Genomic DNA, 27,360 nt, shown 5'->3' with positions numbered 1-27,360 from the left:
GCCGGATTTGAATCGGCGGCGTTGTTATTGACGCCATATTGGGGCCGGCGGCGGGTGGGAGAGTCCTACGGGGGAGGGGGAAGCGGTTGGACGTGTTCGCTTGGGCTCCTGCTGCCGCAGCCACCGCGCAATCTCTCTGCATCGATCGGCGCTCGCAAGCTACTAACCGTGCTCGGGCGTATTAGGAGCCGCGTTCCAGTCTCACACCCCACGGTGCTGTTTTCGACTTCAAAAAAGGATCTAGTCTCAGCACAGAAGCGCCTCAGGCGCGGCGCAAAGCTCGAGCGGACGGCGGGGGCGGCCGGAGCCTCTCCCGGGGGAGCCGCGCCTGAGGAGGCGGAAGAACCCCCCTGACGCGACTGGCGTGTGCTTCTGCCCGCCACCGCCCCTCCCGCTCTCACCCGGGCCGTCCCTGGCCACTGCCCCTGCCGCGGAGGCAGCGGCGGCAGCGGCTCTCCTTTCCACAGCCGGCGCTCCGCGACCCGCTTGGCTCCTGAGCCCGTCGAGTAGGCTCTCCTCGAGTTCCCGCTCTTCACCCCTTCCCTCGCCCTCTTCTTTCGTCACCCCTCCCCGACCCCACCCGAGCCCGGCGCCTCAGCTGCCCCCGGCCATGGCGTGCGGAGCCACTCTGAAAAGGACTCTGGATTTCGACCCGCTGTTGAGCCCGGCGTCCCCGAAGCGGAGGCGATGTGCGCCATTGTCGGCGCCCACCTCGGCCGCTGCCTCCCCGTTGTCGGCGGCCGCGGCCACCGCCGCCTCCTTCTCCGCTGCGGCCGCCTCGCCGCAGAAGTATCTCCGAATGGAACCATCCCCCTTCGGCGACGTCTCCTCCCGCCTCACCACAGGTGGGACCCGGCCCCGCGGCCGCCGGGGTAGTGGAGAGAACTGGGAACAGGGGTCCTGGGGCGTGGGATGCGGCCCCTGGGGTGGGGGTGCCGGACTGTGTGGTTCTTGTTCTTAGCAAAGTAGTAGGGCAGCCACGTTTTTCACTAGGTCCTGGTAGCTCGAGGACCTAATAAGACACAATAGAAATGGGCTGATGTCGAGGGGATAGTGTTTGGAGATGGGTAGGGGCTTTGCCTTGCCGGTATTGGGTAGAACAGGGACATCTTTTTCTTTGGGCCGAATGATTGGAATTGTTTCCGTAGTCGCTGGAGCCCCAGCGGAAATGATCAGAGAGGGGGATATTATTCGTAAATTTAGGCGAAAGGGTCACGTTTCACCCCAATCTGGATGTGTGCTTGCCGTAATCGATTGGTTGCAGCTATTAACTCTGGGACTGGGTGGTTTGAGGCGAGGCTACAGCCCCTCCTCCAGTTCAGACATGGCCGATTTTAGTATAGTGGGGGTGGGGGTTGGGGGATGGATGTCACTGGGGCGAGATCTAGGCCTGTCATTAATCACCCACAAGAACGCCACTTTGGCTGAGTCAAGACCTGTTTCCCTAGCAGGGTCAACAACAAAGAAAATGCTCTTCCCGAGTACTGTAATATGATCACACTATACGTCTAGACCTTGAGAAATCTTGAACTTTTAATAAGCATATTGCATTGAAAATTGGGCCTGAGTAGTTGCTTTTATTTGGAAATGCTTTATTTTTGCCCAACAAAGTATGCTGGGAGAAAACAACCTAGCCTTGAGAATAATGAAGAAATCAACCCAAGATTCCAAGGGACTTCAGACTTTTGCTTTTCATCTTGAAACATTTCCTGAGAGAGACTATGGGGAATGTCTTTTGGCTGCTTTGTAGGGCATATGTATGCCCAGTTTTTTCTGTACTTTGAAATCCTTGTGTGCCCCTGGCACAGTCCTAGGATAGGCTTTTGTGGACTAGAAGTGTAAATGTTTCCTTTGTGTGTAGCATGCAAAGATTTCTGTGTGAGCCTTTAGTAATAATATCACCCTTTAGACAAAGCCTTTCTATAGCTTGATTTAAATGTCTCATTATCAGTAGCTTAAAAAAGTGAGGTATATACCTCTGTATTTGGTGACTTCCATTTGAAACTGACTTTAGTGTTTTTTTTTTTTTTTGTCACATTTAAAAATATTTTCTAAATCCATGGAGTGACCCTCGAATATGCAAGCTACCATTTTTGCTATTAAATATTTGGTCTAATTTAAGGACATACTGTCTTAGAGTTGTGGTGAGTTTTCATGGAAATTCTTAGATAAATTTATTTAATGACCTTACTAAACTGTTTTAATGAGATTGAAAAGGCATTTGTTGATTAATTGTTAGGCTTTACTTTGGGAAAAAGAAAAAAGGAAACAGCCAATGTCAAGAATGAGCTACTAGTGGTTGACATTTTTGGAATTTGTCTTTTAGTGAAATGGTATCATTGGAAATTGAAATGGATTGTGTACTTAACTAATAAAGCCATTTCAAAATAAAGTTAAGTAGCTAACCAGCAATAAATTTCAGTCGAGGGAGTGAATTAATACAGTGCTAGGTTTGGGAATTAAAGTACTATATCTCAGTGTCAAAATAATCTTGGGCATGTATGTGAACAAGTGGGGGGCTATAACATGTTCCTCCCCTTTAAAGCACACTTATTCAGAAAGAATTGTGATCCTTTGTAAACGACTTTTCATTGGCATATCTGTAGCGTTGGTTAATACAATTGGCTCCACATTATCTCAAGTTTAAATTAATTGGACTGTTGTAGTAAAACGACTGGAATTATTGGAATTGTTTAAGCCAGCTGATTGAGATTCACATTCACTTTCCAAAATACTGCTGTTTTCTTCAAGGTGGTTTTTTTGACATCTACTTTGGAAGTTTGATTATATCCTGAAACCTAAAATCACATCCTTATTGATTCTGAGTCTGCTAAAAGTTGTTTCAACTAATTTGAATATTATCGTAAAAAGTTTACTTGAGAAAACAAGTTGAAATTGAAGTTTTTACTTGCTAAAATTACATTTTTTAAACTGTAGTTTTGAATGACATTCTAAATGTAATTCAGTTTGATTTTGTGTTTATATGGCCAATTTGGGGTATGGTCCTGTATGTTTTTTGTAATGTCATAATGGGAGCTGCAGTGTTGTGCACGTATCAAAGAGCTTCCCAGTTTTCATGTTACTAAACTTGGAAATAATTTTCTCATGCACCTGATTTTTAGCTTCCTATTTTAACACCGATTATTCTTAAACTTTATGGGAGTAAATACCCATCTGTCATTAACTAAAATGAGTAGTTAGGATTGGAAGTAGACAGTGGCTTACCAAATTGAGATTGGCAAACTTGTGAGAACTCTTTGTTTTCCTTTCACATCTGTGAGTTCAAATATAATGCAAATAATGTAGAACTAGAGTACTAAAGTGAATTTTTTTCAGAGCATGTATACAATTTATTTTATCATTGTTCTCTAGATACTTTCAGTTTCTGATGGCATAGCTGAAGTCATATTGTGGCTTTATTAGTTTCAGGAACTTGGATGTCTGTTTTAAACCTTAGCTATCATTTTAGTCATCCCAGGAAGTTTGACTTGACTATTCTTATTTAAATATTTTTCAAACTGTTGCAACTTAATACTAGGAAAAAGGAAGGACTAGCTGAGCTGACGGAAGTTAAGCTTGCTTTCTTAACCACAAGACTTAGAGCCTTTATTATGCTAATTGGCATTATGAATTTTTTAGGGGCTCGTTAACACACAGCTATCCCGAACCTGTTTTTTAGGACACCTAAGTGTTACTAATTCAGAAATGCTGTCCAGGGTCTAGGGATGGTTGACAAAGTACAGCCATATTTTTGTGTAGCCTGAGAGCTAAGAATGTTCTTTACATTTTTTAAATGGTTGGAAAAGAATCAAAAGAATTATTTTGTGACACGTGAGAATTATGTGAAATTCAAATTTCAGTGTCCATAAATAAAATTTTATTGGAACACAGCTGTGCTCATTCTTTTTTTTTTTTTTTTTAAGTATTGTTCATTGCAGGTGACGATGGCAGAGTTTAATAGTTGTCACAGAGAGTGTATTGTCCCCAAAACTCCATATTTGCTCTCTGGTGTTTACAGAAAAAGTTTGCTTACCCTCATGTGGGGTGTCAGCAGTGAGGTTTATGATACCCCTGGGTATGGGAAAGGAAAAGTGATCAGTGGAAGTAAGGGGAGGGGGAGCAGAAGCATTGAATATCGTTGGTGAAAAGAATGCCTCTAGTAGCTGCATCAATACTTACCCTGGTAAGTTAGTTGAAAACCAAAGTATGCTTTACTATTGGTTTTTGAAACGTCTCATAATACTACCATTTAGCCAAAAGATTGTCATGACATTCCCAAGAAAGAATTTTAATAAAACCAAAATATTGCAACATTATAAGAGACCGTCAATCAAATCCAGCACATTGTTTTCATTATTATGTAGTGAATGAATGGTCTGAAGATACCCTTCTGTGAATGTTAACGTATTTGTGAGTTTGTTAGGCACATTAATTCACATTGTTTATGGGTTGGTACCATTAATCTGCCTTAGGAATTGAATTCTGTGAAGAGTTAAGTTCCTTTGTAAGAACTCATTGTACTTGCTGGAAACTTGCCATTAAAAATGGAAACTGCAGCTTGTGAATGGGGAAGGGTTTACAGGAACATAGATTGTTCACCAGACATTGATGCATGCCTGCAAACGGAGACACCAGCTGGCTTAAATGAAATATAAATGGTTCTAGGCAAACAAATGAGATGTCTGTTGGAGGAGGCAGCATCTCTCTTCAGATGTCATTTATATTGAGCCAGAAGTATTTTTTAATATTTTGTGGTTATTTAGACAGCTGTTAAGTTGCTCCTAGTTTATCACTGGATTTGGCAAATAAATTTTTTAATGGTCTTTGTACTTTGAATCTAAACCTGATATTCTATTTAGGACTGTGTATGTAGCTGCAGTTACTGCATATTTCTATGATTTATGCATTTAAGAATCCTGTAAGTTTATGGCCATTAAAAACTGCAGTTGTATTCATTACTGATATAGAGCTTTTTTTTTTGAGACAAAGTCTTACCCAGGCTGGAGTGCAGTGGCATGGTCTCAACTCATTGCAACCTCCATCTCCTGGGTTCAAGCGATTCTCGCGCCTCAGCCTCTGGAGTAGCTGGGATTACAGGCATGCGCCACCACACCTGGCTGATTTTTTTTTTTGTATTTTTAGTAGAGATGGGGTTTCGCCATGTTGGCGCGGCTGGTCTTGAACTCCTGACTTCAGGTGGTCCAACTGCCTTGGCCTCACAAAGTGCTGGGATTATAAGTGTGAGCCTGTGCCACCAGCTTTTTTTTTGTTCGTTTGTTTTGAGACGGAGTCTCACTCTGTCGCCTAGGCTAGAGTGCAGTGGCGCAATCTCAGCTCACAGCAACCTCCGCCTCCCAGTTTCAAGAGATTCTCCTGCCTCAGCCTCCTGAGTAGCTGGGATTACAGGCGCACACCACCACGCCTGGCTAATTTGTGTATTTTTAGTAGAAATGGGGTTTCACCATGTTGGTTAGGTTGGTCTTGAACTCCTCACCTCATGATCCACCTGCTTCAGCCTCCCAAAGTGCTGGGATTACAGGCGTGAGCCACCGCGCCTGGCCTCCCGGCTTTTTTTTTTTTTTTTTGATGGAGTCTCACTCTGTCCGCCAGGCTGGAGTGCAGTGGCGCAGTCTCGGCTCACTGCAAGCTCCGCCTCCCGGGTTCACGCCATTCTCCTGCCTCAGCCTACCAAGTAGTTGGGACTACAGGTGCCCGCCACCATGCCCGGCTAATTTTTTGTATTTTTAGTGGAGACAGGGTTTCACTGTATTAGCCAGGATGGTCTTGATCTCCTGGCCTCGTGATCTGCCCGTCTCAGCCTCCCAAAGTGCTGGGATTACAGGTGTGAGCCACTGCGCCCAGCTCCCGGCTTTTTTATTAAGGTAGGAAAATAAAGCCTAACTTGAGCACAGCAACACATAGGCTAAACATGGCTAGATTAGAGGTTAGCCCCTCTTTAGGTGTGGAAGGTACTAGTCACTATGGTTGCCACGGAGACATAACCTGAGATGTAAAGGAGAATAATATAAATTTCTTCAGTTTTTTAATGGCTTTATTGGAAAAAGAATGTAGTACATACTAATCGGGTCTTTGTTTTGTTTTTGTTTTCTGAGACAGTCTTGCTCTGTCCCAGGCTGGAGTGCAGCAGCACAATCTCGGCTCACTGCAGTCTCTGCTTCCTGGGCTCAAATGATCCCCCTGCCTCAGCCTCTCAAGTACCTGGAGATACAGGCATGTGCCACCATGCCCAGCTAATTTTTGTATTTTTTTGTAGAGATGGTGTTTCACCATGTTACCCAGGCTGATTTCAAACTCCTGGGGCTCAAGCAATCTGCCCGCTTCAGCCTCCCAAAGTGCTGGGATTACAGATTTGAGCCACTGTGCCCGGCAGGTTTTTTCTGCGAAGTGTTTTGATAGACCTAGAAAGACAGTGATAGAAAGCTTTCGTTTTGAAAGATTGAGAATAAAAGCTTCAGTGGAAGTGCCCAGTTGTGAGTATCTTTCCTATTTGAAAAGAGATTCTTCTCTTTGTTAAAGAAGAATGTGAAGTAATAGCATGGGTTAAGTTTGGGCCTCTTGAATAGTTGGTTCATGAAACTAGATAATGGTATTAGGAGTGGGAGTAGGTATTCTCAAGTACGTATCACTGAATTAGTTAACCAGCAATTTGTAGTCCCTGTAGTCCTTGTGTTAACCCTATGCCTAGCAGTGTTGATTCAAAGAATGTTCTCTATATATGTGAAACTACAGGGAATTTCTTGCTTTGAGAGCACCGCCTGCTTTTAAAAAGGTATGAAAGAAAATATTTATTTAAGCCTATACAAAACAATCAGGCATCTTAAGTCTTGACATTTCCCAAGGTTCTTAGAGTTGCTATGGTTGAAAAAAAATGTAATTTCAGTTTTACCGTGTAATTCTGTACCAAATTTTCTTTTTAGACTGTTCTATGACATTGTCATAATGTGTAACATTTCTGACAAAAAATGTGACTCCAACAAGTCGTAATAAATACTGCAATTAGTTTTAAGACTTTGAATAATACTTTTCTGAGGAACTTTAAGTATATTTCTCTATTCATTTTTCTGGATAATGATGAGAAACGTGGATTACATGAATTACAATATTTTAAGTAGCCCCATGTATAAGAATTTTTCTGTTATCAGATATTTGCTCATTGGAAGAAACATTTTAAAGGGTTTCACAGGATTTTTAGAAGAAAATACTTTTTAATAAGAAGTTCTGATTTATTTCCAAAGAAATTGAATTATTTGTTATAGCAAGTTTCTCACATGAGATGATATTGTAGCTGTATTAAGCAGGGAATCCTTGCAGGTAATTTAAAATTCTAGTGGATGTTAGTTTTTCAGCTTTGATATTTATTTTGGGCCTATTAATCAGAATTTTACAGTATAATAGATTTTATAATATTTTTGGTGATGAGGATTTTACAGTATAACAATTTTTGTAATATTTCTTGTGATGGTAGGCTTTGTTGGGTGGTAAACTTTCTAGCACTAAGAAAGCAGCTCATAATAATATACTTTCAGTTTGTCTTGGGGTATAGCTTTTTTCCCTTTAGTTTTTATCTGTCACAAGTGTCATAGGCAGATCATCTTGAGATGTACTAGTGGCTATTGTGATTTTATTAACATTGTAATCTTTCCATTAAATACAACTTCTGGATTTGACTTTTTAGGTCTTTTGATGTACCTGGATTTCTTAACATTATTAAAACATTTAAATTCTTCTAGAAGTCACTTGTTCAAACCCTTATGAAACTCATTTGAGTTCTAGATACTGCACTGGCTAGGCAAAGAAGAATAAGAGTCTCTCTTGAGAGACTGATGATAGAGCAGCCACTGTTGATACTTTATTAACTAGCACTTTATGCTTTATCAGTATACCTATTTTCATTTCTTATTAACATTTTTCCACATTAGTATTCATTTCCCCTTTGATAGCCTAAATATTGAAATTGGTTTACTGATTAAATCACTTTTGAAACAGTTTTTTTTCCTTAAAGTGTTAAGGCTTGTTTACTAAGTTTCTGAAATTGTGTCAGTATATGATGTGTATTCTCACTTTGGTTAGCATTCATTTTCATTTCTGTTAATGTTAATTCTTATAAAACTCCCTCAAAAAAATCAAACTAGATGAAATGGTTTGAGAGAGGGACTTGGATTTTTCTTTTGTTTCTTTTTGTCGAACTGATTAGTAAATGAAGAGTAGAATGTACAGTGAAGTTTGAAGAAAGCCAATTTTTCAAACATTACTGTCCCCCTGAACTGTGCCTTTTAATTATGATAGGAGATTGCCTTGTTCCTCCTAATAAAATATGATTACCTAGAAGAACTTTTCTAAGTGGTATACTTGATTTAAAGTATAGAAGATTTTAGTTGCTATGATAGAGAGGGGGACTTGATGCTCACTGTGACAATCTTTCGTAGCCCAGGGTAAAATAGTGCATTATCAGAGCCTGGCATTGTAATTAGTTGTACATGTGTGGAAATACCTATCAACTTGGAATGATTCTTCACTTTTTTTTTTTTTTGAGACAGAGTCATGGTCTGTCGCCCAGGCTGGAGTGCAGTGGCGCGGTCTCTGCTCACTGCAACCTCTGCCTCCCGGGTTCAAGTGATTCACCTGCCTTAGCCTCCTGAGTAGCTGGGATTACAGGTGCGCACTGCCATGCCTGGCTAATTGTATTTTTAGTAGACACAGGGTTTCACCATGTTGGTCAGGCTGATCTTGAACTCCTGACCTCGTGATCCGCCCGCCTGGGCCTGCCACAGTGCTGGGATTACAGGCGTGAGCCACCGCGCCTGGCCATTTCTTAACTTTTAAAACACCAATAAAGCATGCTGGTTAGGTATAAATACCTGTCCTAAGATGAGGCATTTTAGACTCTTGAAACATCCCTTATATACATTTCTGGAGTAACATGAAGGGGTGTTACAATTTTTTTTTATAGCTAGTGATTGCTGTTCAGGGGTCTCATTAGATGAGAGTTATGCTTCATTTTGGTTATTGCCTTTTTCTTTTTTTGAGATGGAATCTCACTCTGTCACCCAGGTTGGAGTGCAGTGGCGCAATCTCCGCTCACTGCAACCTCCGCCTTCTGGGTTCAAGTGATTCTCCTGCCTCAGCCTCCCGAGTAGCTGGGATCACAGGCGCCCACCATCATACCCGGCTACTTTTTTGTATTTTTAGTAGAGATCAGGTTTCACCATGTTAGCTAGGGTGGTCTTGATCTCCTGACCTCGTTGATCCGACCACCACAGCCTCCCAAAGTGCTGGGATTACAGGCGTGAGCCACCGTGCCTGACTGGTTATTGCCTTCTTGACAATCCCATTTTTTGAAGTTTCAGTGTATGAAAGTATAAATTATGCATAGTAGTGATGTCTCTATTCTAACTCCTGTTTTCTAAAAATTAACTTTCCTCATTGTGATATTTATTTTTGAGACAAGAGTCTTACTCTGTCGCCCAGGCTGGAGTGCAGTGGCATGATCTCGGCTCACTGCAGTCTGCCTCCTGGGTTCAAGCAATTCTCCTGCCTTAGCCTTCTGAGTAGCGGGGATTACAGGCGTGTGCCGCCACACCCAGCTAATTTTTGTATTTTTAGTAGAGACAGGGTTTTGCCATGTTGGCCAAGCTGGTCTTGAACTCCTGACCTCAGGTGATCTGCCCACCTCTGTCTCCCAAAGTGCTGGGATTACAGGCATGAGCCACCGTGCCGAGCCCATTGTGATTTATTTTAACATTAGATACTAATAGAATTTTGATTAAGTGTAGTAATATACTACTGGAGAGGGTAGTAGATGTTAAGAACTTGGGCCTTGAGGTCAAACCTGGCTCTGCCATGTTCAGGCCGTGTGACATTTCAGAAGACACTGAAGTAGAGCCTCATTTTTCTCATCTCAGGAAATGTGCACATGGTGATAGTAGCATATGCCTCTTAGGGTTGTTGTGAGAATTAAGAGCATTTACTGGCCAAGTGATGGAAATGGTCTCAAGAAGGCAACCTCAAATGGGACTTTTACTGACCAGCAAGTTTGCCTGTCAGTGAATAAGCCTGCCTTCTACAAAAGAGTTGCCATCAAGTCACAGTTTTTTCATTGTTTTTAGTACCAGCACTACTGACATTTGAGCCTGTCCTGTTTTAGTATCATCGAGGATTAAACAATTATTAAAGCACTGTATATAGTGAGGGAAAGATTCCACTTTTCTCCAGAGTAACTTTATCCTCTTGATTATTCCCTATTTCTTCTCTCAAATGGATCTTTGCTTTTGGCTTTATATATTCCCAAGCCTTCCATGAGAAAGTAAAAGAACAAAACATACTCATTTTCCTCCAGCTATCTTCCAGATTTCCTCCACTTCAAAATCAAATTCAAAGAGCTTTCAAATAGTCTGTTTGCTTCCATTTCTTCAGTTCTCAATTCCTGACATGCCTCAAGCAGCTCCTGTCAGGTCATCAATGGCTTCCATGACACTCAATCAGTCCTCCTTTTATTGACCTTTCTTTCAGCGTTCTGCCTGCTGGCACACTCCTTTCTTTTTGAAATGCCTTTTTCTCCTTTGACTACAATTTCCCTCTACTCCCTAGCTGTTCTTCTTGTCTTTACCTGGGCATTAAACCTTGCAGTTCTTTAGTTCTAGCTTTAGCTCCATGCTTATCTCACTTAATAGCTCCCTAAGCAGTCACATGCCTGCTCCTGACTTCAGTTTCCATTTACGGATGTCTCTTTAATTTGTATCTTCAATTGGTTCAAACAGTTCCTCTTTAGTTCCAGCCATGGGAAATTTGGACTTTTTTTTTTTTTTTTTTTAAAGATGAGGTTTTGCCCTGTTTCCCAGGCTGGAGTGCAGTGGTGCGATCTCGGCTCACTGCAACCTCTGCCTCCTGGGTTCAAGCAATTCTCCTGCCTCAGCCACCCAAGTAGCTGGGATTACAGATGTGTATCACCATGCCCAGCTAATTTTTGTATTTTTAGTAGAGACAGTTTCACCATGTTGGCCAGGCTGGTCTCCAACTCCTAGCTTCAATTGATCTGCCCACCTTGGCCTCCAGAGTGCCGGGATTACAGGTGTAAGCCACCACGCCCAGCCTAATTTGGACCTTTTTATCGTCAGATCTTGGTAGCGCCTTCCCTCCACCACTAGAAGTCAGAATTTTTGTGAAATCTATTGACTTTTAAATGTTCACAACTAATTTACAAAATACATGGGATAAATAAGAGATGTATGTGGACTTCTAATCAGTGTCTAATGGTGTGAGAGGTGGTCTTTTTGTTGTTGTTGTTGTTGAAACCGTCTCACTCTGTTGCCCAGGCTGGAGTGCAGTGGTGCAGTCTCCGCTCACTGCAACCTCCATCTCCTGGGTTCAAGTGATTCTCCTGCCTCAGCTTCCCTAGTAGCTGGGATTACAGGTGCCTGCCATTATGCCCGGCTAACTTTGTATTTTTAGTAGAGATAGGGTTTCACCATGTTGGCCAGACTGGTCTTGAACTCCTGACTTCAAGCCATCTGCCCACCTTGGCCTCCCAAAGTGCTGGGATTACTGGCATGAGTGACCATGCCTGGCCTGAGAGGTGGTCTTAATTCCTCTTTTTAATAAGTGGTCATGTTGGTAAATGAATTGCTTCATCATCAGTCACATAATGACGAATATGAATTTCCTTTTTTAAAGTGTATTAGGAGAGATGAAATAATCATTGTATATAGGTTAATGTCATGTAATGAGTTTTCCTAAGTAGGTCCAATCAAGTTAAATTAATTTGCAGAATATTTTCCTCCTACGGGAGGGGTATGTCTAACTTAGAATTACATTTGATCTTAGCCAAAAGGCTGAGAAGCAATGAACTTAAAACTGCAAAAAGCATTCAGGTGAGGGTGGCAAAATGATTTTAAGTTAGCTTAGGTATTTTCCTACTTGTAATAACCTTGCTGCTAATGTCTTCCTTTCCTTCCTCTCCACTCCCTAGTATGTCCAATAGTAAACCAATCACTTTTTAAAAAATATTCAATTAAGAGTTGTTTTTTTTGTTTTTTGGGTTTTTTTTTGAGATGGAGTTTCGCTATTGTTGCCCAGGCTGGAGTTCAATGGCGTCATCTCAGCTTACTGAAACCTCTGCCTCCCAAGCTCAAGCGATTCTCAGCCTCCCAAGCAGCTGGGATTACAGGCGTCCGCCACCATGCTCAGCTAATTTTTTTTGTAGTTTTAGTAGAGACAGGGTTTCACCATGTTGGCCAGGCTGGTCTCCAACTCCTGACCTCAAGTGACCACCTGCCTTGGCCTCCCAAAGTGCTGGGGTTACAGGCGTGAGCCACTGCCCGTGGCCAAGAGAGTTATTTTAAGCAGGGGCTAGAAACTTTAAGTACGCATAGTTCCAGACGTATAAATGATTTAAAGTAAACTAGGAGGGAACTAGTGAATTCCAGTCCTTACCAGCAGCATCACCTCATAAGGAATGTAGAATCTTAAGCTCCACCCTTCAGAGTCTACATTTTAACAAGATCTGGAGGTAATCTGTGTGTGCATTAAAATTGTAGAAGCACTTGAGAACTTAGGCCCAAAAGGTAACAGTCACTTTGAATCTTCAGCTGAGATTTGCTGTGTTATCTGGTTTTCCCAAGAGTAGTCAGAAGTCTGACTTTATATGTAAAACCACCCAGTTTTTAAATGGCCACAAATTAACATGTTTTTAAGAAAATCATGTCCATGGGGCTGAATTTGGCCTGTTAGTCATCAGTTTTGCAAATCCTGGTTCCAGGTATGCTTTTTTTGTTTGAGACCGAGTCTCACTCTGTTGCCCAGGCTGGAGTGCAGTGGCACTATCTCGGCTAACTGCAACCTCTGCCTCCTAGGTTTAAGTGATTGGGATTACAGGCATGCACCACCTTGCCTGGCTAATTTTTTTGTATTTTTAGTAGAGATGGGGTTTCGCCATGTTGGCCAGGCAGGTCTCGAACTCTTGACCTCAGGTGATCCACCCGCCTCGGCTTCCCAAAGTGCTGGGATTGTAGGCATGAGCCAGCGCGCCTGGCCCGGGTATGCTAATTTTTTGGGGGGGTGCCTGAACAAGTTGTCATAGGAGATCGTTTTGTTCTTCAGCTTGATTGTGCTGTACTGGAGTCCTCAAAGAGTCTGCCTTCTCAGTCTCTGCAAGCTGGCTTAGGTTCTACATTTTTACTTACATAATATTTAACTGTATAAAAGGCATTTGTTTATCTTCCCTACAGGAGGAGGAACAACTAGAATCACTACAAGGTCAAATTCTTTCATTTCACTGGTACTGTATAGCTAGTGCTACTTATTTGAAGTAAATTACTCAGTTTGTTAAAACCCTGCAGGTAAATACACATTACATTGCCCCTGTGGCTCTGGTTAATTGGAATAGAAGCTGAACCTTTTGCCTTGGAACCAAATGTTTCTGTAGCATGCACATGTTGGGTTTTGGATTTGGGGCAGTTCAATTTCCCCTTCTTCTCCATTTAATGCGTGGTTTTTTTGTTTGTTTGGTTTTTTTGTGGAGACGGAGTTTCGCTCTTGTTGCTCAGGCTGGAGTGCAATGGCTTAATCTCGGCTCGCTGCAACCTGCACCTCCCCCCGGGTTCAAGTGATTCTCCTACCTCAGCCTCCCGGGTAGCTAGGATTACAGGCACATGCCAGCATGCTTGGCTAATTTTTTTTGTATTTTTAGTAGAGACAGGGTTTCTCCATGTTGGTCAGGCTGATCTTTAACTCCCTACCTCAGGTGATCCGCCTGCCTTGGCCTCCCAAAGTGCTGGGATTACAGGCGTGAGCCACCGTGCCTGGCTTTTTTTTTTTAGTTTTTTAAAGATGGTCTTGCCAGGCGCAATGGATCATGCCTGTAATCCCAGCATTTTGGGAGACTGAGGCGGGAGGATCACCTGAGGTCAGGAATTCGAGACGAGCCTGGCCAACCTGGTGAAACTCTGTCTCTACTAAAAATACAAAAATAAGCTGGGCGTGGTGGCAGGCACCTGTAATCCCAGCTACTCTGGAGGCTGAGGCAGAAGAATCTCTTGAACCCAGGAGGTGGAGGTTACAGTGAGCTGAGATCACACCATTGCACTACAGCCTGGGCAACCGGGCGAGACTCTGTCCCCCCACAAAAACAAGAAAAAAAAACTCAAGGTCTCACTCTTGCCCAGGCTGGAGTGCAGTGGCGCTATTGTAGCTCACTGTAGCCTGGCACTCCTGGGATCAAACTATCTTTCTACCTCATTTTGCCAGTAGCTGGGGACTACAGGGGCAAGCCACCGCACCTGGCTAATTTTATTTTTTATGTTTGGTAGAGATAGAGTTTTCGCTTTGTTGCTCAGGCTCGTCAACTCCGGTCCTCAAGTGATCCTCCTGCCTCGGCCTTGCATGAGCCACCGCGTGCAGCCATGCTTTCTTTGTTATTACTCTATTTTGATAGCTTGTAAGTTATTTGAGAAAATACTTAAAAGTAGTTAAGAGCTACATAACAATAGCAACAAGGTTAATGTATCCCCTTAGTGTAATATAAGCTGGAGGTGTAAAACTTACATTTACCTGCAGAGTTTTAACAAATTGAGTCATTTCTTTCAAATAAGTAATCATTGGCTATATGTACCAGTGAAATAATAGTATTTTAAAGTGAATTTAAAATGGTATCAGCTCATTCTTTATAGTCCAATAGCTCTTGGTTGGATAAGAATATTGTCCTTAAGATTCCATCAAGGAGAACATAACTGTTTTAGTTTCTGAAGAGACGATCCTGGGAAAATAGCCAATTAATAAAGATGGGTCTCCATAGCAACTCCAAGTTGTGTTTTTTTTTTTGAAACGGAATTTTGCTCTTGTTGCCCAGGCTGGAGTGCAATGGCTAATTTTGTATTTTTAGTAGAGACAGGGTTTCTCGGAGTTGGTCAGGCTGGTCTCGAACTCCCAACCTCAGGTGATCTGCCCACCTTAGCCACCCAAAGTGCTGGGATTACAGGTGTGAGCCACCACACCCTGCCCAAGTTGTGTGTTTTAATTTAGAAAGTAGTCATGACAGTATCTAGTATGTAGTTCAGAACTGTACATTGCTCTGTTATTTTGGAACAGTGTGTCTTAGTTTTAAGTCTTAATGACTATTGCAAGTTTTCTTAATTATGTACAGGTTTCCATGTCATTTGTGTTCCTGACTAGAACTGGCAGACTTTCAAGAACTTTTTTTTTTTTTTTTTTTTTTTTGAGTCTTAAGTCTTGCTCTGTGGCCTGGCTGGAGTGCAGTGGTGCAATCTCAGTTCACTGCAACCTCCGCCTCCCGTGTTCAAGCAATTCTCCTGCTTTAGTCTCCCGAGTAGCTAGGATTACAGGCGCCCACCACCATGCCTGGCTAATTTTTGTATTTTTAGTAGGGACAGGGTTTCATGTTGGCCAGCCTGATCTCGAACTCCTGACCTCAGGTGATCTGCCTTCCTTGGCCTTCCAAAGTGCTGGAATTACAGGCATGAACTACTGCGCCTGGCCCCAAGATTTCTTTTTCAATTCCATTGTTTGAATTGTCTTTCTAGGTCCACTTTCATTTTGTGTTTTCCAAAGATATTCCATGGAGAAATAAATGGTATTCATCTATAAAATGATACAGAGGGGCCCCATACACCTAAACTTAAAACTGTTCGCGAAAACTTAATGTTTGATCTAGTAATGATGTCTGGAGGAAAATAGTAAATCTTTATGGGTCTGGAGCAGAAGTTTCTAGTTTCACATGTCAGATTTTTAGAACTTAAATTTATGGACCCTAGAAAGATATTTTGACACCCCACCTTCCTTCCTTTGTGGTTCTCCTTAAACTTATTTTTAGTTGCTTCTAATTCCATGTTCTTCCCTTTGCTCAGTCTTATCTTGATGCTGTTTGTCTTGCCCCCATCAATTCCATTATGCTTTTTATCCCATAACTGCTTTCTCCTGTTTATATTGTTGACCTTATTCATGGTGTCCAGCATTTCTTAAGTAATCAGTGGCAACTAAAAAGATGCCTTTTCTTTCCACATTTACCTTATTTATTTATTTTTTTGAGATGGAGTTTTCATTCTTGTTGCCCAAGCTGCAGTGCAGTGGCATGATCTCAGCTCACTGCAACCTCTTCCCGAGTTCAAGCAATTCTGCCTCTGCCTCCTAAGTAGCTGGGATTACAGGGGCCCACCACCACACCCAGCTAATTTTTATATTTTTAGTAGAGATGGGGTTTCACTCTGTTGGCCAGGCTGGTCTCAAACTCCTGACCTCAAGTGATCCTCCTGCCTCGGCCTCCCAAAGTGCTGGGATTAAAGATGTGAGCCACTGCTTCCGGCCTCCTAATTTGTTGTTAAAAATATTCCAAAGGAATAGGTGCTGACCTGTTGATACCGCCTAGCTGCTAAGGAGAATTTTATTAGCAATTTTAGTGTCATGTACTAGGTTTGAGAATGAAAATGCTATGAGTCGTAGAACTTGCCAATAATGACTTCCATTTAGCAGTATTTTATGGTAAAAGAGTAAGGTAGTTTTTAGGATTTAGAAAAAGAATATATAGCCATTTGTGTGCTGTAGCTTGTCTTGAAGATAACTCTAGATATTTTGCTCTAAATGGTTGCTGCAAATTCAGTCTATGCCTCATAAGCCAAATAGGAAGGCATATGATTAAAACTGGAATATGCAACTGATAATACAAGTGAAGGTTGGACTTTTTTTTTTCTTTAATGAACTATAAATTGTGTTGGCAAGACAATGTCAGATATTATGTGTACCTTGGATAAAATATTAACTTGCTGGTTTGATAAGAGATGGCCAGATCTAAGTAGCTTAAGACTATAAGTAGACAAGTACTTGACTGATATATGGAAGGCCTTTACCTACCTGGTATGAAAGCAACTCAGGTTAGCCAAGTATCTAGATTGAGCTTAGCAATGTAGTTGTAGAATATTGAATCTGAGGAAATTTCTTGAGTTATCAGCTTCAAGACTGTTTATATCCCTGAACTGAAATAAATTGAGCTTGAGGCTGTTGCAGTTAGCTGTTTGCTACTTGTGCGGTTGAGATCTTGGCCAAGTTAAATTGGACCCTTCACTGCATAACATTGTTGATCACATGTTCCCAGTATTAGAGCATTTGAGGGCACAGTGTGGCTTAGATGACATAGTTGCATCATATTAGATGTAAAAAGCAATGCAGGCAATAGTATTAAAAATTCTTCAGCTCTTTAGCTGACAATATCAAGTGTTGGCAAGGATGTGGAACAGCTGGAGCTGTAATACTTTTATGGTAGGAATGCAAAATGACAAAATCACTCTGAAAAATGGTTTAGCTATTTTATTTTGTAAGAACAAAATAAACCCTTCATTTGCCATATGATTAGGCAGCCCATTCCCACTCCTAGGTATTTATCCAAGAGAAATGAGAACATGTCCACCAAAGACTGGTACTTGAATATTCGTAATAGTCCCATATTGGAAACAGTCTAAATGTCCATTAACAGGAGAAAGGCTGGCTGTGTGTGTATATATACATACATACGATGGAATACTCACCAATAAAAAGGAATTTCTGATTCATGCAACATATATGAATCTCAAAAGCATTTTGCTGAGTGAAAGTAGTTCAGACATAAAAGTCTATATACTCTTTATGATTCCATTTATGTGAAATTCTAGAGAAGGCAAAACTATGTAGTAATAGCAGATGAGTGTTGGTGGACTGTATGGGGGGAGTGGTGATAGTGGTGGTGAATTAACTGCAGAGGAGCCCAAGAGAAGTTTTTGGAGTGATAAAAAGTTATTTATCATAGTTACGTTAGTTCCAAAACTGCATGTATGTACTTGTCAGAACTCAAATGAATTGTACATTTAAATTGGTGAATTTTGTCATTTGTAAATTATACCTTAAAATTGTTAGTGATGTCCCTAAGTATCTGATGGTATGGAGTTTTACAAAGATAAATTTTTGTAAGTTTTACTGTTTCTTAATTCTGGGTTAGCTTTCATTTGAGGTTATCAAATGAACAAATTGAGGTTGTTATTATACAAGCATTCTTTTGGTACATTTTAGTTGTGCTTTGGTTGACATGTGAAGGAGAAGTAAGACTAAATCTGAGAACAGCTATGTGGTGATGAAAGAACGTATGTAAGTCACACAACAGATAAATATTAAGGTCAAGTTACTCCAAACTAGTACCCCCTAAAATCTCTGGTTATAAATAAATTTTATGATGTTTTGAATGGCACTTTTGATCAGGATAATGGTAGCTTTGGACAGAAAGTGATGAATGTGAGTGAAGCTTACTCTCTCTCAGCAAAATATAATGGCTGGGCACAGTGGTTCACACTTATAATCCTAGCACTTTGGGAGACCGAGGAGGGTGGATCACCTGAGGTCAAGAGTTTGAGACCGGCTTGACCAACGTGGTGAAACCCTGTCTCTACCAAAAATACAATTTAGCTGGGCATGGTGGCTCGAGCCTATAGTCCCAGCTACTCGGGAGGCTGACGCAGGAGAATTGCTTGAACCTGGGAGACGGAGGTTGCAGTGAGCCGAGATCACGCCACTGCACTCCAGCCTGGGTGACAGAGTGAGACTCCGTCTCAAAAAAGAAAAGAAAAACCCTTTAGATTGTTGTTACTGAAAAGAGGTCTGTTATTAAAAAATGAGGATATTTGTGTTTATCCTGGTTGATACTGGATGTTACATTAGTTTTATTGGGTACCTCTGGTGAATATTAGGAAACCCATTTATATCAAGGTATGCTTACCATTCAGTAGATAACTGTTTCATGCCAACACTGATAATTTAATAATTTAACCACTGTCACTCGATTGGAATAACTTTGTTTTCAAATTACAAAGTAGTTCAAATAAATGGAAAAGAACTGAAAATGACCATAACCCGTATTAAACAAATGTTAACAAATGAAAAATGTTAAATACAGCTAAAGCACCCCGACATAACCATCCTGAAATTAATCATTATAGACCTGTTTATGTACACATGAATGGGTGATTTTGTACTTAAACCACACATTCGTGTATATATAAACAGGTCTTTTTATACAACAAAATTTACGTAAATGGTATCTTTAACTGGATATGTCTTACCACTTTTTTTTCAGTTTAAATAATGAAACAGGCAGTATCTAAAATGTTTAAGGAACTTATTTGTCCTCCAGAGTCTCTCAAAAATTCTAAAAGTTCTTCTCCTAGGGAAATAAAGTGAGAAAAGAGGTAAGTGACAAGATTTTGTAGATATGGTGGTTATCTATGAAAACCACCAGTATTAAATTTTAAAAAGAATTATTGTATGTAAATCTTTAGCTTTCTTTTTTGTGTGTCATAAAGACAGGGTCCCTCTATGTTGCCCAGGCTAGTCTCGAACTCTTGGCCTCTAGTGATCCTCCCACCTTGACCTCCCAAAGTACCAAGGTTACAGGTGTTGAGCCACCACACTTGACCAATATTTAACAGTTCTTAAATTAATGCATCATTGTAGAATTGAATGTTAAGGCTACACTCCACTCTATCAGTCTTTTTATTGCCACCTAAACATTTCATTTTTGTTTAATCTTGCTTTGGATTTTGGTTAGTAAACTTCTAGGGATGTAGTTTCACATTGATAACCTGTTAACTTGGGAGCTATGGAGTATGGAGGTGTAGTGAGGAAGTCTGGAAGGGGAGTGGAAACCCCTAGGCAGGGATTTTCTGGAGGGGCCAGATGGTAATTATTTTGAGTTAGAAATCTTTCTGAAATGAATCATACTGGCCTAAAGGATGTGCCAGATATCATTTTACTCATTTGTGTGATTGTGGTTCAAGATAATTGCACTGTGGTGTAGTGGTTCTTATTTATTGAGGACCTGTCATGTACCAATCACTTTACGTGGTCTCCCCCTCACCCCACCCTCCAGCCCCAAGATTCAGAATGCTGTAGTATTCTTAGGTTTTATTGAGCTTAAAATAATTGGCCATGGCCATTTAATGTATGATGACTTTTTTAGTTCCCATCTACTTTGTCATTTTGTTGACCTATTATCACTTCAGACTGTTGTGTGCTTGAATATACATAATCCCCCAAGCCCCTTCTTATTTATGGGCTTGGAAAAGGCATAAAGGCAGTAAAGGCAGTTGGAAAAGCCTGTTAGTGTAATAGTTCTATGTGATGAATAAATGAGCTTTGAGTTTGGAACTCTTAAGAATCTGAGTAAAATAGGTGTTTTGGTTCACAGACTCCTTGACCATTATTTTGATTGAAAAACTTTATTTTTGCTAGTCAGTGCTCAGCAAGAATATTGAACAGCTGAATTCCAGTTGGTGTCTATGTGCTAAGTGAATGTCCCCATTTATGCTGAAATGAGTTCCTACCAAAATGTCAGTTTTCTGGATATTATTTGAAAGGAGTATTTTGGGTAGATTGGTCTACTAAATAATGTTGGAAAGCCACCCTCTTTTTTAATGTGAAAGTTTTTATCTTGCCAAATTTTAACTTTTTTATTTTAGAACAAATTCTGTACAACATAAAACAAGAGTATAAACGAATGCAGAAGAGAAGACATTTAGAAACGAGTTTCCAACAGACAGATCCGTGTTGTACTTCTGATGCACAGCCACATGCATTTCTCCTCAGTGGACCAGCTTCACCAGGTAATAACATTTCTTGTCATTTACAAAGTTTATTATTTAGAGTGGGAAAAGTCTAATCCAAGTTGTCTTTAGTCATTTAAGCTACTGTATCTCTGAGTTTTAAAAAAAACATTTATACAAGTAATGCATGACATCTTAAAAATTAATATGGTACAAAATAAGGAATTACCACCGGATTCCCGCTAACCAGAGACAACCACCTGCATATAATATCCCCAAAGTGGACATCCTGTAAGTACTATGATTTGTAGCCTTTATTTTAAAAAATTAACAATAGGCCAGGCACGTTGGCTCATGCCTGTAATCCCAGCACTTGGGGAGGCCGAGCGAGGTACACAGGTCACTTGAGGTCAGGAGTTTGAGACCAGCCTGGCCAACATGGCAAAACTCTGTCTCTACTGGAAATAGAAAAATTAGCTGGGCGTGGTGGCACGCACCTGTAGTCCCAGCCCCTCGGGAGCCTGAGGCATGAGAATCACTTGAACCCAGGAGGCAGAGGTTGCAGTGAGCTGAGATCGTGCCACTGCACTCCAGCTTGGGCAACAGAGTGAGACTTTGTCTCAAAAAAAAAAAAAAAAATAATACTATATGCTCCTTTGTTAGGTATAGATGTACCTTGTCATAACTGAACACTTAATGATAGATAATTCAGCTTAGAAGTTTTGCTGGTATAGTATTTTAAGAAATATCCCTGTATACATACCCTGCCTTACACACTTGTCTTATTGGGATAGATTTCTAAGGGTGGATTATTATTATTATTTTTTGATCCTGTATCTGTTTTTACCTACCTTTTGTTGGGGGGAATGTTTGCAAATAACCTTCCTTTTTTTTAAAAAAAAAAAAGGGGGGTGGCAGGGAATAAGGGCTACTTGAAGCAAAGAGAAAGTTGAAGGTTTTGCTGAAAGAGAGCCATCAATAGTGGCTCTTACCTTTAGTAAAGTTCTCAGCAAAATAGCTTTTCTTGTGACAACAGTTGCCTTTGTTCAACGCTTTCTCTCCTCCCCCTAGCAAGGGAAGGAAAACCTGGCACAATAAAAAAATTTGCGGCCGGGCGCGGTGGCTCATGCCTGTAATCCCAGCACTTTGGGAGGCCGAGGCAGGCTTATCACGAGGTCAGGATGTCGAGAACATCCTGGCTAACACGGTGAAACCCCGTCTCTACTAAAATCCAAAAAATTAGCTGGGCATGGTGGCAGGCGCCTGTAGTCTCAGCTACTGAGGTAGGAGAATGGCATGAACCCGGGAGGCAGAGCTTGCAGTGAGCAGAGATCGTGCCATTGCACTCCAGCCTGGGCGACAGAACAAGACTCAAAAAAAAAAAGAAAAAAATAATCAAAGACCATAACATAGTCAAATAAAATTAGATTAGGAAACATGAACTTGTTCAAAACTAAATACTGCCATGCCCATTGTGGGGGCCAGGTATTAGTGGTTGAAACATAGAGGTGAGGGTTGGGGACTAGACTATATTAGCAGGAAACCAAGATCATTATTTCCTTACTCACTTTACTTAGAAGATCAGTTAACTGGCATTCTTAAGTAACAAAGCTGGGAATGTGAAAGTAAATTAAGATGGCCTTGGATAATTATGGAATAAAGCTGGTGTGCTTTGTTATTGTGGTATGCACAGTTCTAATAAGCATAGTTAACTAGCTCCTGCCGTGCAGGTTATAAGGAGCAAGTTAAGAGAGTAAGTAATATTGGTGGTACCAGGGCAAATTCACAGAGCGAGATGAAGAAACAATTGGTAACAAATGAAGGTGCACTTGAATATGTATAAAATACTTTTAGCAGTATTACAGTAGATGTTATTACTACAAAATATTTTCTCTTTTATAAAAAAAATCCTAATAGGTATAAAAATGCTGAAGGAATATTTGAAATTGACAGATGCTGATGTTGCAGCTGCTTTGGGATTCTTAGTGTGATGACAGTGTAGTTCTATGGTATAGAGTTTTGAGTATAGCATTATCAGCTCAATGCTTGAGCTTATTTTTCCATGCGAATTGTTGTTAACTTAATGGGAATTAGTGGTCAATGTGTTCAGAAATCTTTAGAATCATTTATGCTTCTCCAGCAAAGTAGATTTCAGAATGTCTTTTTTGTTTTGTTTTGTTTTTGAGACAGGGTCTCACTCCATTGCCCAGGCTGGAGTACAGTGGTGAGATCTTGGCTCACTGCAACCTCCACCTCAGCCTAGCCTGTAGCTAGAACTACAGGCACGTGCCACCACTCCCAGCCAATCTTTGTATTTTTACTAGAGACGTGGTTTGCCATGTTGCACAGGCTGGCCTTTATCTCAAGGGTTCCACCTGCTTCAGCCTCCCAAAAAGTACTGGGATTACAGGTATGAGCCACCACACAAGCTAGGTTCCAGAATGTTTTTTAATCTTTTTAAAAAAGGATTCATGCTGTACCTTCTTTTTTTAAACATAAAAATTTATTGTGCCAACATGAAATTTCTTTTTTTTTTTTTCCTGAGATGAAGTTTCACTCTTGTTGCCTAGGCTGGCGTGCAACGGCATGATCTCAGCTCACTGCAACCTCCGCCTCCTGGGTTCAAGCGATTCTCCTGCCTCAGCCTCCTAAGTAGCTGGGATTACAGGCATGTGCCACCACGCCTGGCTAATTTTGTATTTTTAGTAGCGACGAAGTTTCTCCATGTTGGTCAGGCTGGTCTTGAACTTCTGACCTCAGGTGATCCGCCTGCCTCGGCCTCCCAAAGTGCTGGTATTACAGGCGTGAGCCACCATGCCCGGCATATTTTCTTTTTCAGTAAAGGAAAACCCCTTTCTAAAGGTGTGAAATGATGGTGGAATAATTACCAGTTCATTGTGTGTAGGCTATTAAGATATTAATGGTATGGCTTTGAAGACTAAGTGTCTTTTTACAGGCATAATGATTTGTTATTCTGGGACTAAATAAAATTAAGTTTAGACCTGAGGTGTTCTTCATTCCTAGTGTAGGAAAGTAATTTAGTCACTAAAATACTTCATGGTATGGTATTTTCCAGAAAGGAGATAAGATGTTTTGTAATGGGACCCATCATTGTAATGTTTAAGTTTTGTTTATGTCTTTTTTAAATTTAATTTTTAATTTTTTGTTTTTATTTTTTTGAGATGGAGTTTCACTCTTTTTTGCCCAGGCTGGAGTGCAATGGCACGATCTCGGCTCACTGCAACCTCCGCCTCCCGGGTTCAAGTGATTCTCCTGCCTCAGCCTCCCGAGTAGCTGGGATTACAGGTGCCTGCCACCATGCCTGGCTAATTTTTTTTATGTATTTTTAGTAGAGGCAGGGTTTCACCATGTTGGCCAGGCTGGTTTCAAACTCCTGACCTCAGGTGATCCGCCCACCTTGGCCTCCCAAAGTGTTGGGATTACAGGCGTGAGCACCACGCCCAGCCTTTCTTATGTCTTAAAGTTTTTTCTACTCACCTTTCGTCTTTTTTATCTTAATTACATTTTGCCGTGTTTTTCCAGCGTCACCAGCTGATAGAATTATTATTTTGGTTGTTTTAAGACTTGTGAAATGCTGTGCTTAAAATCTGATTTTAAAATGCTTTTATATCAAGATTGAAGAGATCCAAATGAAACCTCTTCATTTAGAAACTGCTTTATATCATGGCTCTAAACCAGGTGCTATTTTTTGTCCTCATTGTACATAGGGACTTCATCTGCAGCATCCTCACCATTAAAAAAAGAACAGCCTTTATTTACTCTACGGCAGGTTGGGATGATCTGTGAACGTTTGTTGAAAGAACGTGAAGAGAAAGTTCGAGAAGAATATGAAGAAATATTGAACACAAAACTTGCAGGTATGAGGTGTGTTTATTAGAGTTTCCGAGGAACTCAGTTGTGCGAAATGCATTTTCCACGTGTACTTTAATTTCACTTTCTATACACTAGTGCGGTATATTCTCTGAGAATGAGAAAATTTCAGTTCAGGAAAGAAAATTAACCTTATAGCTCATGGCCCGCCTTGGTAACCTCAGGAAAAGGGTATTGGCTAGCCGTGTAGATCAGCAGTAATATTAGTAGGTACCCTGTACTAAAAACTGATGTTAGTAGTTTACCTCAATTTAGCTGTGGATTTTTTGACTTTATATTTTTCATAACTTTGCCATCAATCTAGACATTTAAAATATCTAATTGGCTGTCACTGTGTAAGTCATTTGAGTATCAAACTGCAGTCTTGTTTTAGTTATCAAAAAAATTCAGTAAAATTTGATAATTTAAGTAAATAAAATTTATTATGTATGGTAACATAAACAGAATGTTTAGCCACAGATTTACTGTTTATATAGATATGTAAGCTTTTTGATTCTTAAGGAGTTAATATAGAGGTGTTAATGTAGAGAAGATAATTTGCTTAGATATATAACAACTTTTTCTGTGATACTTGATCAGGTTTTAGGTAGTGTTTTGTTGTTAGCTTTTGTTATCCTCTTCTCATTGCAGTCAGTTGCCATTCATAGACCACATACAATAACTTTCAGGGTAAAAAGGTCTTTTTATTGAAAGTCCTTTGTTTTTAATTTTTTTTTTTTTTTTTTTTTCCTGAGACGGAATCTCACTCTGTCACCCAGGCTGGAGTGCAGAGGCGCAGTCTTGGCTCACTGCAAGCTCTACCTTCCGGGTTCACGCCATTCTCCTGCCTCAGCTTCCTGTGTAGCTGGGACTACAGGCACCTGCCACCATGCCCGGCTAATTTTCTTGTATTTTTAGTAGAGACAGGGTTTCACCGTGTTAGCCAGGATGGTCTTGATCTCCTGACCTCGTGATCTGCCCACCTCGGCCTTTCAAAGTGCTGGGATTACAGGCGTAAGCCACCATGCCCGGCCAATTTTTTTTTTTTTTTTTTTAATAAGACGGAGTCTCACTTTGTCGCCCAGGCTGGAGTGCAGTGGCACGATCTTGGCTCACTGCAACCTCTGCCTCCCGGGCTCAAGCGATTCTCCTGCCTTAACCTCCCGAGTAGCTAGGACTACAGGTGTGTGCCACCATGCCCAGCTATGCCCAGCTATGTTCTTTGTATTTTTAGTAGAGATGGGGTTTCACCGTGTTAGCCAGGATGGCTTTGATCTCCTGACCTCATGATCTGCCCTACTCGGCGTCCCAAAGTGCTGGGATTACAGGTGTGAGCCACCGCGCCCGGCCTTGTTTTTTTTTTTTTTTTTTTTGTCGCCCAGGCTGGAGTGCCATGGCGCGATCTTGGCTCACTGCAAGCTCCACCTCCTGGGTTCACGCCATTCTCCTGCCTCAGCCTCCTGAGTAGTTGGGACTACAGGCGCCTGCCACCATGCCCGGCTAATTTTTTTGTATTTTTAGTAGAGACGGGGTTTCACGGTGTTAGCCAGGATGGTCTCGATCTTCTGACCTTGTGATCCATCCATCTCGGCCTCAAAGTGCTCAGATTACAGGCATGAGCCACTGCACCTGGTCCCAGCCTTGTTTTTAATTGTTAGGAAATAAATAAATCTCACCTAGCCTTTATGTCAGGTCATGTGATTGGATTAAAACCTAGGTTTCCTTACTAATAAGTTGCATGCTGTTTTTATTTGATACACTATTAGTACTACTGAGGTTATGTAAATGATTTTGTCAACTTAGAAGTGTTTTACTGTATATTTTGTATTTTCAGTTTATCTGGCTCTAATATTAAGGCATTTTACAAATGTAATTGACATGTACCTTTATTTATAGAACAATATGATGCGTTTGTGAAGTTTACGCATGATCAGATAATGCGACGATATGGAGAACAGCCTGCTAGTTGTAAGTATTTCACCTTTGAAGTTATAAACTGAAAATAAGACTGTCTTTTAAGGAGAAGACATTATAATTATTTTCATACTCAAAAAGAGAATTTAACAAAATTACTGAGAATGTATGGAGGAAATAGGCAGCATAACTTTGCAAGTCTTTTGGTTACTTAAATACCTAGGGGCAAAACTGGGAATCAAGATCTAGTATTCGTTTGGATTTTGACCTGTATTTTGCACTAATTTTCTTTTTCTCACCCTTTAGATGTTTCATGAGTCACGTATCCTGCATTTGTGGGCTGCCTTGTTCCTTGTTGAGTTGTTGCAAGAGGTCCCAATTATGACATGCAGCAATGCCAATACCCCTTCTGTGAATACAGGTTATTTCAAGCTTTCGTCAGTGGCAACCACTCTTAGGCAGCAGCAACTGGTTTTGGAAATTTCCCTGATGTCAGTACCACCTGGATGTGGACCTTTGCTACCTGTATTAATACCAGTGGCCTCATTTTGCTGTATCATTACAATTTGGCTTCTTATATTAATGTTTGAAAAGAATTAAAGCTGGTATTCTAGAACATGCCCTTCACTGGTTGTGTAAATAAAACTGTAGAATGACACTTCAGATGAAGTTAGTGTGATTTTAATTGTGCACTACAACCGAGCTGTAACCAGTTACTAATTTTAGAATGTAATCCCAGGACAATATTAAGCAAATAGCCTGCAGTGCTTCCTGTGAAATAGTGAAGGAGGAGGGCATTTCTGTATTCCAGGACTTCTTGGGGTTTCAGAATGGGTTTATATGATTTTTTTTTTTTTTTGGTAGTTTTATTTATTCTATCAGTCTTTTTAACAAATGTTTATTGCTGCATTTTTTTTTCCAGTGTATCATTGTTTTACTGCCCTTGTAGTACTGGAATTTAGTTGGAAGAATAAAACATTTACTTCTA

The 27,360-nt window shown here is 40.8% G+C and overlaps 1 protein-coding gene across 1 annotated transcript; it reads left to right on the top strand.

Moving 5' to 3' along the window:
* On the top strand, positions 1-27,360 carry AKIRIN2 (akirin 2). The gene is made up of 5 exons (XM_054491507.1): positions 1-845; positions 20,505-20,648; positions 24,317-24,466; positions 26,355-26,426; positions 26,679-27,360. Exons 1-5 carry the CDS (start codon positions 611-613, stop codon positions 26,687-26,689), a joined length of 612 nt encoding a protein of 203 aa, XP_054347482.1. The 5' UTR covers positions 1-610; the 3' UTR covers positions 26,690-27,360.

Source organism: Pongo pygmaeus, chromosome 5, assembly GCF_028885625.2.
Source record: "Pongo pygmaeus isolate AG05252 chromosome 5, NHGRI_mPonPyg2-v2.0_pri, whole genome shotgun sequence".
In the NCBI taxonomy this organism is placed as follows: domain Eukaryota; kingdom Metazoa; phylum Chordata; class Mammalia; order Primates; family Hominidae; genus Pongo; species Pongo pygmaeus.
This window is presented reverse-complemented; position numbering and strand designations above follow the sequence as displayed.